The 14,901-nt window shown below is 47.1% G+C and overlaps 1 protein-coding gene across 1 annotated transcript in view; it reads left to right on the top strand.

The window, feature by feature from the left end:
• The window catches only part of PFKL (phosphofructokinase, liver type), an 800,878-nt gene that overhangs the window by 147,698 nt on the left and 638,279 nt on the right, over positions 1-14,901 (top strand). Inside the window, exon 3 of the mRNA XM_063934129.1 lies at positions 8,285-8,362. Within this exon, the coding sequence (XP_063790199.1) occupies positions 8,285-8,362 (78 nt within the window). The remainder of the gene's footprint in view (positions 1-8,284; positions 8,363-14,901) is intronic.

The following is a 14,901-nucleotide window of genomic DNA, read 5'->3' on the forward strand; positions in this document are numbered from 1 at the left end:
GACGCCCTGGTAACTCCGTAGGTGTTCCGGTCGGTATACGTGTTTCCTCCACTTCCACTAATTCCAAGGGTTCTAAAGGTCATAAGGAGAACAAGAGTTCAAGCAATCTTCATTGCTCCGGACTGGCCAAGAAGGGCTTGGTACGCGGATCTATTGCTGGAGGATCCGAGGCCTCTTCCTCTTTGGGAGGACCTGCTGCAGCAGGGGCCGTTCGCTTCTCAAGACTTACCGCAGCTACGTTTCATGGCATGGAGGTTTGAACGCCAGAGATTAGCTTGGAAGGGCATTCCGAACAAGGTTATTCCTACCCTGATACAGGCTAGGAAAGGAGTAATGTCTAAGCATTACCATCACATTTGGAAAAAGTATGTATCTTGGTGTGAGTCCAAGAAGTTTCCTATGGTGGAGTTTCAACTGGGACATTTTCTCCTCTTCCTGCAAGCAGGTGTGGATATGGGCCTGAGGTTGGGATCCGTAAAGGTCCAGATTTCGTCCCTATCCACTTTCTTCCAGAAACTATTGGCTTCCCTCCCTGAGGTTCCGACTTTCTTGAAAGTGGTTCTGCACATCCAGCCTCCCTTTGTGCCACCTACGGCACCCTGGGATCTTAACGTGATGTTACCGTTACGACAGTCGGATTGGTTCGAGCCTCTAGCAGAGGTTGAGGTCAAGTTTCTCCCGTGGAAGGCTGTCACTTTGTTGGCCTTAGCTTCTGCTAGACATGTGTCGGGGCTGGGGGCTTTGTCTTGTAAGATCCCCTACTTGATCTTCCATGAAGATAGATCTAAACTCCGGATGCGTCAACAGTTCCTTCCGAAGGTTGTTTCGACATTTCATATTAACCAACCTATTGTGGTGCCAGTTGCTACTGACTCCTCAGTTTCATCAAAGTCCTTGGATGTTGTAAGGGCTCTGAAAATATGTGCAGAGGACTGCTCATCATAGAAAATCAGACTCTGTTTGTTCTGTATGATCCCAAGAACCTTGGGTGTCCTGCTTCTAAGCAGACGATCTCTCGCTGGATCGGGTTCACTATCCAGCGCGCTTATTCTACTGCAGGATTGTCATGTCCTTCATCTGTTAAGGCCCACTCTACTCGTAAGGTGGGTTCTTCCTGGGCGGCTGCCCGGGGTGTCTCGGCTTTACAGCTTTGGCGAGCGGCTACTTGGTCTGGGTCGAACACGTTTGCTAAGTTCTACAAGTTCGATACTTTGGCCTCTGAGGACCTGAATTTTGGTCAATCAGTTCTGCAGGAGCCTCCGCACTCTCCCTCCCGTTCTGGGAGCTTTGGTACATCCCCATGGTACTAATGTGGACCCCAGCATCCTCTAGGACGTAAGAGAAAATAGGATTTTAACTACCTATTGGTAAATCCTTTTCTCGTAGTCCGTAGAAGATGCTGGGTGCCCGCCCAGCGCTTCGTGATCCAGCAGTGGTTACTTGGTTCAGTCCTGCTTGTTTCTTGATTAAAGTACTGTTTTGTTACTTGGTTAAGTAATATGGTTCAGCTGTTGCTGAGTTTCGAGCTGGTTAGCTTGGTTTGCCTAGTATATGTGAGCTGGTGTGAATCTCACCACTATCTGTGTAAAATCCTTCTCTCAAAGTTGTCAGTCTCCTCAGGCACAGTTTCTAGACTGAGTCTGGACGGAGTTGCATAGAGTGAGGAGCCAACCCACACTGTTAAACTCTTAAAGTGCCAGTGGCTCCTAGTGTACCCGTCTATACCCCATGGTACTAATGTGGACCCCAGCATCCTCTACGGACTACGAGAAAAGGATATACCGGTAGGTAATTCAAATCCTATTTTTTTCCAGCATAGAACAAGGCTGTGACATAACAAAATGTGGAAAAAGTGAAGCACTGTGAGTACTTTCCAGATGCACTGTACATGATTCAGTCAAAGCATGGGATAGCAAAAAATCTAAAATGTATCATATTATAAAAATGCAATAATTTTACAGATAATGTGGCAGATGTATTAACCTGGAGAAGTGATAACTGGTGATAAAGCACCAACCAATCATTACGGGTTTTGAAAAATGACAATTAGGAGCTGACTGGCTGGGGCGTTATCACCTTGCACTTATCACTACTTTATCATTTCTGTATCCCTTCTCCAGGTTTAATACATTTGCCCCCAGGTATTGTATGTTCTGAATACAAATAAACACATTTAAAAATAATGCTTTAAGAAGGCGTGTATACATTTGTTTTGACTTTTTCATAATTTAACTATCCGTTAACTACAGGTTAATTTTAATACCTTTTCATGCCTAGTAAACTGCACATAGGGACTTATTCAAGTTTGTTAGCAAACCAAAAAAGTAAGCAATTGGACAAAACCATGTCTGGCTCCTCCCTCTATGCCACTGCTACCATAGTTTTCTGCATTTATTAAGTTTGTTATTTTCAGACAGGACTGGATGGCACCAGCCTGCCTGCTTCATGGGACTTAGGGAGGGTAACGGCCCAACCTCTCTCAGGGTTAATGGTCCCGCTGACAGGAGGCTAGCTCTGAGGGAACTATTCACAAGCCCCACCATGGCGAGCGTACATTCCCGCAGCATGCAGCCACTCCTAACAGAGCCAGAAAAGTGGTGAGTACTAAGCCGGCATCCCAGTTGGCGGGTCACCGTCCATTATGGCGGCATGATGGTACGGAGACGCATGGCTTCTAAACGGGGCGGACTGCGTCTCCCGACTGTGTGCGGACACAGACGCTGAGCAGCGGACACAGTACCCAGACTGGCAACGAAGCCATAAAAGGAGTCTGTCTCCATTTTACGCATATAGACACATACAGCCAGTATAAAGAAGAGTGGGAAGACCGCGCGCCATTGAAGGGGCGGGGCTTTACTATGAACAGATCAGCAGCTCACGTGTCATTTTCCCTACTGCGACTGACACAGACCCTGACTGACAGGAGAGAGAGACTCCAGATTACCTCAGCGGTACCAGGGGGTCATAGCAGGGAGGAGCGATTATTAGTGTACTAAGTCCCTAATCTTAAATACTTAGTCTGTGACCTGGCTAAGCTTGGCATTAGCGATTAGGGCGCAGTGTGCTGGTTCCATAATCTCTCTGTGTCTCCCTGGAAGGGCTCTTTGTGTGTTAATTGTGCTTTTAACCTTTTCCTGTGTGTGTTTACGGTTACAGTACTGTATATCAGGCAAAGTGTGTATTTCATATAAAGCACAGTGTTCATCTTCTCCAGGGGGTTCACTAGTGTGTACTCAGTGTAGTATCCCTCTCCAGGCCAGTGGTGCTTAACCAGCATGGCTAGACTCCATTAGGGGAATGATTTCCTCCATTTCTGCTATGTTATCTCGGAATGAGAAAGAGATGCAATACTTAGTCTATGACTGAGTTTATGAAAAAGGACTCAGTACCGAAACCAGCGTCTCCGTCCCCTGCCATTTGTCCGCAAAAAAGAACTTTGGCACCTATCCTGCAGTCTGACTCTGATGATGAGGGTTCAGAAATGGAAGAGGGTGAGGTGGACTCAGAGGTGAGGGAGGGTACTCAGGGAATATAGGCTCTCATAGAAGCTATCAGAGAAGTTCTGAATATCCCTGATAAGGTGACAGAGGAGAGTGAGTAATCTTATTTTAATATAAAGAAGAAATCCTCAGCCACTTTTCCTGTGTCAAAGGAACTAAATACCCTGTTTGAAGAACCGTGGGTTAATCCACATGAGAAAAATTAAATCCCTAAATGGTTGTTTTAATATTTTCCTTTTTCCTCCTGAGGATAGGAAAAATGGGAGAATCCACCGGTAGTGGATGCATCAGTCTCCAGGCTCTCATGGAAAATTGTATTGCCTGTCCCGGGTGCAGCCTCCCCAAAAGACACGGCTGACCGCAAAATTGAGACTACGCTCAAATCTTTGTACACAGCTGTGGGGGTGGCCCAGAGACCCACTATAGCATGTGGGTGGATTACGCAAGCCATTGATAAATGGTCAGGTAACCTAATTGAGGGGTTAGATACCTTGCTTCAAGGGGAGATTATTTTACTCCTGCAACATATACAGAACTCTGCAAACTTTATGGAAGAAGCCTTGTTTAATGCACATGCTACATAGGCTTGCACGTGCATTAAACCAGGCTTGTTTAATGCACGCGCTACAGCTATGGCAGTGTCTGCACGCAGGGGTCCATGGCTACACCAGTGGACTGCGGATGCAGACTCCTGGAAAGGCGTAGAAGGCCTACCTTTCACAGGCGAGGCCTTATTTGGAGATGAAATAGACAAATGGATCTCCAAAGCTACTACGAGTAAGTCCACATACCTACCTTCTGCAGCTCCCCCAGCTAGGAAGGCCTATTCAGGATTCAACTTACTGTCCTTTCGGACGGCCAAGTTTAGGGGTAAGGCCAGAGTTTTCTCTACCGCCGCTAGAGGTAAACCATGGAAACCAGCTACTGCCTGTTCACAGGAACAGAGTTCAGGCTCTGTTTCCTCAAAACCTTCCGCATGACGGTGGACCGCAATGCCTTGAAGACTGTCGAGTGGATGCCTGGCTAAACTTCTTCAGTCACATCTGGACAAGATCGTGGAAGGATCCCTGGGTCATAGACCTTATATCCCAGGGCTACAGACTGGAGATCTAGGAGCTCCCACTTCACAGATTCTTCAAATCAGGCTTACCAGTTTCACAAGAGACAAGAATAGCCCTACAGGACTCCTTTCAAATACTGTTACAGACCCAGGTCATTGTTCCAGTTCCACCTTGTCTACAAAACAAGGGTTACTATTCCAGCTTGTTTGTAGTACTGAAACTGGACGGTTCGGTAAGACCGATTCTGAACCTCAAATCATTGAACCCGTACTTACGAGTGTTCAAATTCAAGATGGAGTCTCTGACAGCGGTGATCTCAGGTCTGGAGGAGGGGGAATTCCTAGTGTTTCTAGATATCAAGGGTGCGTACCTTCATATTCCGATCTGGCCGCCTCATCAGGCTTGTCTACAGTTTGCACTGCAGAACTGTCACTACCAGTTCCAGGCCCTGCCATTTGGTATCTCCACGGCACCGAGGGTGATTACCAAAGCCATGGCAGAGATGATGTTTCTACTCTGCAAACAGGGAGTGAACATAATTCCGTACCTGGACGATCTTCTGATAAATGCACCGTCCAGAGAACAGTTAATGGGAGAACATTGGCCTTTCAACTAGACTACTCCTGGATCACTGGTGGATTAAGAACCTGCCAAAATCACCTAGAACCAACACAGAGGCTTCCTTTCCTGGGAAATGATACTGGACACAGAGTCTCAGAAAAGTATTCCTTCCCTTGGAAAAATCAATGATAATCCAGTCGATGGTTCGGGCTGTCCTGAAGCCAACCCGGATCTTGGTGCATCTCTGCTTATGCCTTCTGGGGAAAATGGTGGCCTCTTACAAATTGATTCAGTATGGAAGGTTTCATACAAGGCCCTTCCAGCTGGATCTGTTGGACAAATGGTCCGGATCGCATCTTCACATGCATCAGAGGATTCGTCTGTCGCCAAAAGCCAGGACCTCCCTCCTTTAGTGGCTACAAACTTTATCACCTAGTCAAGGGTCGGAGGTTCTGAATTCAGAATTGGATTCTGCTAACCACAGACGCAAGCCTCAGAGGTTGAGGCGCAGTCACCCAGGGGGTGCAGTTTCAGGGAAGATGGTCAAGTCAGAAGGTCATTCTTCCAATAAACATCCTGGAACTCAGGGCTATCTACAACGCTCTTCGACGAGCCACTTTTCTTCTTTTGAATAAGGCTGTTCAGGTACCAGTCAGACAATGTGACGGCAGTGACGTACATAAACCGACAGAGCAGAACGAAAAGCAGAGCAGCAATGTCCGAGGTGTCAAGAATTCTCCTCTGGGCGGAAAAACACGCTGTGGCTTTGTCGGTGGTCTTCATTCCGGGAGTAGACAACTGGGAACCAGACTTCCTCAGCAGACACGACCTGCACCCAGGGAAATGGGGCCTTCACCTGGAGGTGTTCCTGTGGTTGACACGTCGGTGGGGATATCCACAAATCGACTTGATGGCCTCTTAACGCAACAAGAAGCAGAAGTGGTATTGTTCCAGATCGAGAGACCCACAAGCAGTGGTGGTAGATGCTCTGACAACTCCGTGGGTCTACCAGCTGGTGTACGGGTTTCCTCCACTTCCTCTGATCCCAAGAATTCTAAAAAAAATAAATAGGGAAAAGGTTCAAGCAATCCTTGTTGCTCCGCACTGGCCACGAAGGGTCTGGTATGCGGATCTTCTCAAGATGTTGCTTGAAGATCCGTGGCCGCTGCCACGCGATGAGCTTCTGCAAAATGGCCCGTTCGTCTATCAAGACTTACCGCGGCTACGTTTAACGGCATGGAAGTTGAACGTCTGATTCTAGCCAGGAGGGAGGTAACGTGTAAACATTACCACCGTATCTGGAAGAAATATGTCTCTCGGTGTGAGAGCAGACAATTGTCTGCGGTAGATTTCCATCTAGGACGTTTCCTGCTTTTTCTGCAGTTGGGAGTGGAAGTGGGCCTATGTCTAGGGTCCATAAAAGTCCAGATTTTGGCCTTGTCTATTCTCTTTCAGAAACAATTTGCTTCGCTCACTGAGGTCCACCCATTCTTAAAAGGTGTTCTGCACATCCAACCTCCCTTTGTGCTTCCCACGGCACCTTGGGATCTCAATTTGGTGCTGCAGTTCCTCCAATCGGAATGGTTTGAACCGTTACAGGAGGTAGACGTAAAGTTCCTTACATGGAAGACCGTCACACTGTTGGCCTTGGTTTCAGCAAGATGTGCATCGGCGTTGGGGGCATTGTCTTATAAGATCCCCTACCTAATTTTCAATGAGGACAAAGCAGAACTCAGGACTCTTCAGCAATTTCTTCCTAAAGTGGTGTCAGCGTTTCATATAAACCATCCTATTGTGGTTCCGGTTGTTATGGACACCTCTGCTACTTCAAAGTCTTTGGATGTTGTGAGGACTTTGAAGGTGTATGAAAAGAGAACAGCTCGTCACAGGAAATCGGACTCGCTGTTCGTTCTCTATGATCCCAATAAAATTGGGTGTCCTGCTTCAAAGCAGTCCATTGCGCGCTTGATCAGGCTCACTATCCAGCATGCTTATTCCATGGCAGGCTTGCCAGTTCCTAAATCTGTACAGGCCCACCCTACTAGATCGGTGAGTTCTTCTTGGGCGGCTGCCCGGGGTGTCTCCGCTTTACAGCTCTGCCGAGCAGCTACTTGGTCTTGTTCGAACTTGTTTGCTAAGTTTTTTTTTTTTATAAACTTGATACTTTTGCCCCTGAGGACCATCAGTTTGGTCAATCAGTTTGAACCTCAGCACTCTCCCACCCGGTTTGGGAGCTTTGGTATTTCCCCATGGTACTAAATGGATTCCCAGTATCCACTAGGATGTAAGAGAAAATAGGATTTTAATTACCCACCAGTAAATCCTTTTCTCGTAGTCCGTAGGGGATACTGGGCGTCCGCACGTTGGTTTGTTCTTCCTGCACTATTACTTGGTTAAGTAATGTTGTTTGGTTCAGCTGCTGCTGTTACTGTTTACAAGTTTTGGTTAGCATGACCTTCCTCTTGTTATCATTGTGCTGGTTCGAAATCTCACCACTTTCCTTTTTCTATATCCTTCTCTCAAAGTATGTCCATCTCCTCGGGCACAGTTTCCTAGCCTGAGTCTGGTAGGAGGAGCATAGAGGAGCCAGCACACCTAATCAAACTTCCATAGTGCCCATTGCTCCTAGTGGACACTTCTATACCTCATGGTACTAAACAGATTCCCATTGTCCCCTACAGATTACGAGAAAAGTATTTACAGGTAGGTAATTAAAATCCTATTATCTCTGCACGTTACATCTGCCCCACCTCAGTGCAACATGGTTTTGCCCAATTGCTAACTTTTTTGGTTTGTTAACAAACCTTTTAAACCCCCCATAGGCCTAAAATGTAATAGGCTCCGATTTGCTGGTCCTGACACGATTTGGCAAGATAGTCGTTAGATTTAAAGCTCTTCGTGCAGTTTGTTTTCAGACAAAAACAGCTTGGTTTTGCCTTATTATCTTATGTTTGAGCATGAGATTTTAAGTAGGATATATATATATATATATATATATATATATATATATATATATATATGTAAGGTGGAACCTTTTTTTACACATGCTTTTTGGCAAAGGATTGAAGGCTTATTTTGGAAGTCACTACTTCATTAATATATTTCTTTGTTCCATAGGTGTAATAGATATATATTTTTTTCTCTCTTTTCTTTTCACTGAAGGGCTATGAAGGCTTGGTTGAAGGTGGAGATTGTATTAAACCAGCGAACTGGCTAAGTGTGTCTAATATAATCCAGTTGGTAAGTGTAGTAAAACTATGTAGTAAAACGTGTCCCCCTTGTTGTTTATGAGAATTTTCATTTTATTCCACTGCAACTACACTAATAAGACCACCTCTTTGAAGTGAGACCTGGAAGTCTGGCGCAGCTTTGGTAATAGGAGACCATGGGATCATGCTGGTGTGTAACAGACACACACAAGTTAGGATAGTACAGCGGTGTGCTGTGCTCCGGCTGGCGGCTTGCTGAAAAAAGGAAACCCGGGTTACTGACATCCTGTGTCTCCTCCTTAATCCAGCTCTAGGAACTGCAGCACCAGCATGGGCAGTCTAGCCCGAGAACTCCCGTCTTTACAGTGGAGAGCGGGGACACACAGAAGGACTCGCTGCCATTGGGGAATAGGGACACCGCTCCCTTGCACACTCACATTAACTCTATCTATTTCTCGCTGTCTCTCCCTCCCTCTCCATGTTTCTCTTTAATCTCCCTGCCTGTCTCTCTTTCCCTCTCCATGTCTCTCTCTCTCTCTCTCCCTGCCTGTCTCTCTGTCTCTCTCATTGTCTCCCTCCTCTTATCTCTCTCTCCCCCTCTTTCTTTCTCTCTCTCTCTCTCTCTCTCTCTCTCTCTCTCTCTCTCTCTCTCTCTCTCTCTCTCTCTCTCTCTCTCTCCTCCCTCCCTCCCAGTCTCTCTCTGCCCCCCTATATGTCTGCACGGAGCATCCAGGGCTTATTACATATGGTAAATGCGGCCAAAGCTCGAAAACAGTTTTTTTCTTTTGGACACATTTTCCTTGTAATGCACCCCGCCCCATGTTTGTCTCTGTTTCCCGCTATGAATGCTTAAAGTTAAACATTTATCACAGTGCTGGTTGCTGATGCAAAGTGGAAACCGGTTCCTCTACTGTTTAGGTAAATAGATGTTAAGCTCTATGTAAAAGCGACCTGTTCATAAATGTGATAGTCAAAAATCAGGTCCCTGCTATGACCTCACTACTCAGGCCACTGTCTACTAGGATCTCCCTATTTCTTTCCACCTTCAGCAGATCAAGCATAGTCTGGGTAACAACTCTGAGTGGCCGTGCAAACCAGGACCACTGTCTAATGTCTTCTAAAGTTTACCAAACAGACTCGCTGTCTCTCTCTCCATGTCTGTGTCTCTCTCTCCCTCTCCGTGTCACCCACTGCCTCATCCTCTACCCTGCGTCTCTATTTACCTATCACCCTCTCTGCTGTTATCCTCTGCCTCTCCAAGACATCACCCTCTGCTCTCTGTCACCCACTGCTTCTCCCCATCATATTTCTCTGTCACCCACTGTCTCCCACTCACTCTCGCCATCTCCCACTTTCTCCTGTCATCCTCTCCCTGTCACACACTGCCTCTCCATGTTTTCCTCTACGTCACTTACTGCCTCCACATGGTATCACCCACTTCCTCTCCCTGTCACCCACTGGCTCTTCTTCTCCCACTATCTTTTCCCATCACCCTCTGCCTCTCCAAGGCATCACCCTGTCATGTGGATATAGCATTCCCTTTTAGGCCATGCCCTTGTTGTGAGGCCATGCCCACTCTTCCAGGAGCATGTGTGCCGAGGGTGACCACCACTGTCAGGGTGCCCCCCCCTGTAATTTTGTTCTGGATCCGCCCCTGCTTACAGCACTTTCCGTTTATGGCTAATTGTGCTTGCATGTGCAAATATATTTTCCATTCAGATATCGTTGAAATAAACTGAACTAGAGCTGTTTCAACAGTATATTCTACACTACAGGATACATTAAGAGACATCTGTAAGGTTCATTTCTCATATAGCTGATGTCCAATGCAAGTGTAGGCTTTATTTCAGTAAAAATTATTGGCTTATTTTTATTATTTATATCATTATATGGCGCCACAAGGATTCTGCAGCACCTAACAAAGTACATAAACAAATGAGCAAAGCAAGAAAAACAGTGACTTACAGTAAAATACAATGTAGGATAAGTACATGGTATTTAAACATTGCAGCGGACCTGACACTGAAATAAGCATCAGGGTGGCAGAAACTGAGGTTAGGTGCCGTTGTAGGGCATATGGAGTAGAAAATAGTCTAAGTAAGAGAAGTAAAAGCACATGAGGGGAGGGGGACGTGCTTGTGAGAGCTTACATTCTAAAGGGGAGGGGCAGACAGACAAGGGTGACACAGATTTTGTAGACAGTGAGCTTGGAACAGAGGGTTAGAATGAGATTTGGCTGGGTTTGATGAAGAAGTGGGTCTTGAGAGGTAATCTGAAGTTTTGTGGATAGTCTGACTGGGAGAGAGAGAGAATTCCAGCAATAGGTAGCAGCAACTGCAAAATCTTGCAGGTAGGAGTGGGAGGAAGTAATCAGGAGGCATGAGAGGCGGCATGTATTATGGAGTGAAGAGGACGGGCAAGAGTGTAAAGGCAAATAAGGTCTGAGATGTAAATGGGAGTGAAATGGGTGAGTACTTTGTAAGTGATTGTTAGAAGTTTGAATTGGTCTGCCTACCTCTCTGACCGTTCCTTCTCTGTATCCCCCCACTTCCACTAACTGTAGGTGTCCCTCAAGGTTCTGTTCTTGGTCCTCTCCTATTCTCCATCTATACGTCCTCTTTTGGGTGAACTCATTGGCTCTTTTGACTTCCAATATCATCTCTATGCTGATGACACTCATATCTCCCTTTCCTCCCCGGACCTCTCCCCCGCTCTCCTCACTCATATCTCCAACTGTCTCTCTGCTATCTCTTCTTGGATGTCCCAGTACTTTCTTAAAACTTAACCTAAGACTGAGCTGATCATCTTCCTACACTCCCGCACAACCTCCCCTCCTACAATGTAATTATCTATTGTTGGCACTACTGTCTCATCTAGCCCTCAAGTGCGCTGTCTTGTAGTAATCCTCAAATCCTCGCTCTCCTTCAAACCACACATCCATCACCTCTCACAAACCTGTCATTTTCATCTCAAAAATATTTCAAGGATCAGACCCTTTCTCACCCAGGATGCTGCTAAGACCCTTAACCATTCACTAGTCAAATCCAGGCTAGACTACTGTAATCTCTTCCTATCTGGCATCCCTGACAAATGCCTCTGTCCACTCCAATATATCCTCAGTGCTGCAGCCCGACTCATCTTCATCACCAAACACACTACATCCACCTCCCCTCTCCTACAAGCCCTTCACTGACTTCCCTTCCCTTCCCCTTCAGAATCCAATTCAAGCTTCTCACACTCCTCTCCCATTGACCTTATCTCCCTTTACACTCCCACCCGTCCTCTTTGCTCCGCTAATGCATACAGCCTCTCCTGCCTACTGATTACTTCCTCCCACTCCTACATCCAAGATTTCTCTATCGTCCTAGTGGATGCTGGGGTTCCTGAAAGGACCATGGGGAATAGCGACTCCGCTGGAGACAGGGCACAAAAAGTAAAGCTTTACGATCAGGTGGTGTGTACTGGCTCCTCCCCCTATGACCCTCCTCCAAGCCTCAGTTAGATTTTTGTGCCCGGCCGAGAAGGGTGCAATCTAGGTGGCTCTCCTAAAGAGCTGCTTAGAAAAGTTTAGCTTAGGTTTTTTATTTTACAGTGAGTCCTGCTGGCAACAGGATCACTGCAACGAGGGACTTAGGGGAGAAGAAGTGAACTCACCTGCGTGCAGGATGGATTGGCTTCTTGGCTACTGGACATTAGCTCCAGAGGGACGATCACAGGTACAGCCTGGATGGTCACCGGAGCCTCGCCGCCGGCCCCCTTGCAGATGCTGAAACGAGAAGAGGTCCAGAATCGGCGGCAGAAGACTCCTCAGTCTTCTTAAGGTAGCGCACAGCACTGCAGCTGTGCGCCATTTTCCCCTCAGCACACTTCACACGGCAGTCACTGAGGGTGCAGGGCGCTGGGAGGGGGGCGCCCTGGGAGGCAAATGAAAACCTTTTTTGGCTAAAAATACCTCACATATAGCCTCCGGGGGCTATATGGAGATATTTAACCCCTGCCAGAATCCACTAAAGAGCGGGAGACGAGCCCACCGAAAAAGGGGCGGGGCCTATCTCCTCAGCACACAGCGCCATTTTCCTCACACAGCTCCGCTGGTCAGGAAGGCTCCCAGGCTCTCCCCTGCACTGCACTACAGAAACAGGGTAAAACAAGAGAGGGGGGGGCAAAATTGTGGCAAAACTATATTATTAAAGCAGCTATACAGGGAGCACTTATTATAAGGCTATCCCTGTCATATATAGCGCTTTTGGTGTGTGCTGGCAAACTCTCCCTCTGTCTCCCCAAAGGGCTAGTGGGGTCCTGTCTTCGTTAAGAGCATTCCCTGTGTGTCTGCTGTGTGTCGGTACGTGTGTGTCGACATGTATGAGGACGATATTGGTGTGGAGGCGGAGCAATTGCCAAATATGGGGATGTCACCTCCTAGGGGGTCGACACCAGAATGAATGCCTTTATTTATGGAATTACGGGATAGTGTCAACACGCTAAAGCAGTCGTTTGACGACATGAGACGGCCGGACAATCAATTAGTGCCTGTCCAGGCGCCTCAAACACCGTCAGGGGCTGTAAAACGCCCTTTGCCTCAGTCGGTCGACACAGACCCAGACACAGGCACTGATTCCAGTGGCGACGGTGACGAATCAACCGTATTTTCTAGTAGGGCCACACGTTATATGATTTTGGCAATGAAGGAGGCGTTACATATTGCTGATACTACAGGTACCACAAAACAGGGTATCATGTGGGGTGTGAAAAAACTACCTATAGTTTTTCCTGAATCAGATTAATTAAATGAGGTGTGTGATGAAGCGTGGGTTGCCCCCGATAAAAAAAATGCTAATTTCAAAGAAGTTATTGGCTTTATACCCTTTCCCGCCAGAGGTTAGGGCGCGCTGGGAAACACCTCCTAGGGTGGACAAGGCGCTCACACGCTTATCAAAACAAGTGGCGTTACCCTCTCCTGAGACGGCCGCACTTAAAGATCCAGCAGATAGGAGGATGGAAAATATCCAAAAAAGTATATACACACATACAGGTGTTATACTACGACCAGCTATAGCGACAGCCTGGATGTGCAGTGCTGGGGTAGCTTGGTCAGAGTCCCTGATTGAAAATATTGATACCCTGGATAGGGACAATGTTTTACTGTCTTTAGAGCAAATAAAGGATGCATTTCTTTATATGCGTGATGCACAGAGGGATATCTGCACACTGGCATCACGGGTAAGTGCTATGTCCATTTCGGCCAGAAGAAGTTTATGGACGCGACAGTGGTCAGGCGATGCGGACTCAAAACGGCATATGGAAGTATTGCCGTATAAAGGGGAGGAGTTATTTGGTGTCGGTCTATCGGATTTGGTGGCCACGGCTACAGCCGGGAAATCCACCTTTTTACCTCAAGTCACTCCCCAACAGAAAAAGACACCGACTTTTCAACCGCAGCCCTTTCGTTCCTTTAAAAACAAGAGAGCAAAGGGATATTCATATCTGCCACGAGGCAGAGGAAGGGGGAAGAGACAGCAACAGCCAGCTCCTTCCCAGGAACAGAAGCCCTCCCCCGCTTCTACAAAAGCCTCAGCATGACGCTGGGGCTTCTCAAGCGGACTCGGGGGCGGTGGGGGGTCGTCTCAAGAATTTCAGCGCGCAGTGGGCTCACTCGCAGGTAGATCCCTGGATCCTGCAGATAATATCTCAGGGGTACAGGTTGGAACTAGAGACGGATCCACCTCGCCGTTTCCTGAAGTCTGCTTTACCAACGTCCCCCTCCGACAGGGTGACGGTCTTGGAAGCCATTCACAAGCTGTACTCTCAGCAGGTGATAGTCAAGGTACCCCTTTTACAACAAGGAAAGGGGTATTATTCCACTCTATTTGTGGTACCGAAGCCAGATGGCTCGGTAAGACCTATTCTAAATCTGAAATCCTTGAACCTGTACATAAAGAAGTTCAAGTTCAAGATGGAGTCACTCAGAGCAGTGATAGCGAACCTGGAAGAAGGGGACTTTATGGTATCCTTGGACATCAAGGATGCGTATCTCCACGTTCCAATTTACCCCTCACACCAGGGGTACCTCAGGTTCGTCGTACAGAACTGTCACTATCAGTTTCAGACGCTGCCGTTCGGATTGTCCACGGCACCTCGGGTCTTTACCAAGGTAATGGCCGAGATGATGATTCTTCTTCGAAGAAAAGGCGTATTAATTATCCCATACTTGGACGATCTCCTAATAAGGGCAAGGTCCAGAGAACAGCTAGAGATGGGATTAGCACTGTCTCAAGAAGTGCTAAAACAGCACGGGTGGATTCTGAATATTCCAAAATCCCAGTTAATTCCGACAACACGTCTGCTGTTCCTAGGGATGATTCTGGACACGGTTCAGAAAAAGGTTTTTCTCCCGGAGGAAAAAGCCAAGGAGTTATCCGAGCTTGTCAGGAACCTCCTAAAACCAGGAAAGGTGTCTGTACATCAATGCACAAGAGTCCTGGGAAAAATGGTGGCTTCTTACGAAGCAATTCCATTCGGCAGATTCCACGCAAGAATTTTCCAGAGGGATCTGTTGGACAAATGGTCAGG

This window comes from Pseudophryne corroboree, chromosome 7 (assembly GCF_028390025.1).
Source record: "Pseudophryne corroboree isolate aPseCor3 chromosome 7, aPseCor3.hap2, whole genome shotgun sequence".
NCBI lineage: Eukaryota > Metazoa > Chordata > Amphibia > Anura > Myobatrachidae > Pseudophryne > Pseudophryne corroboree.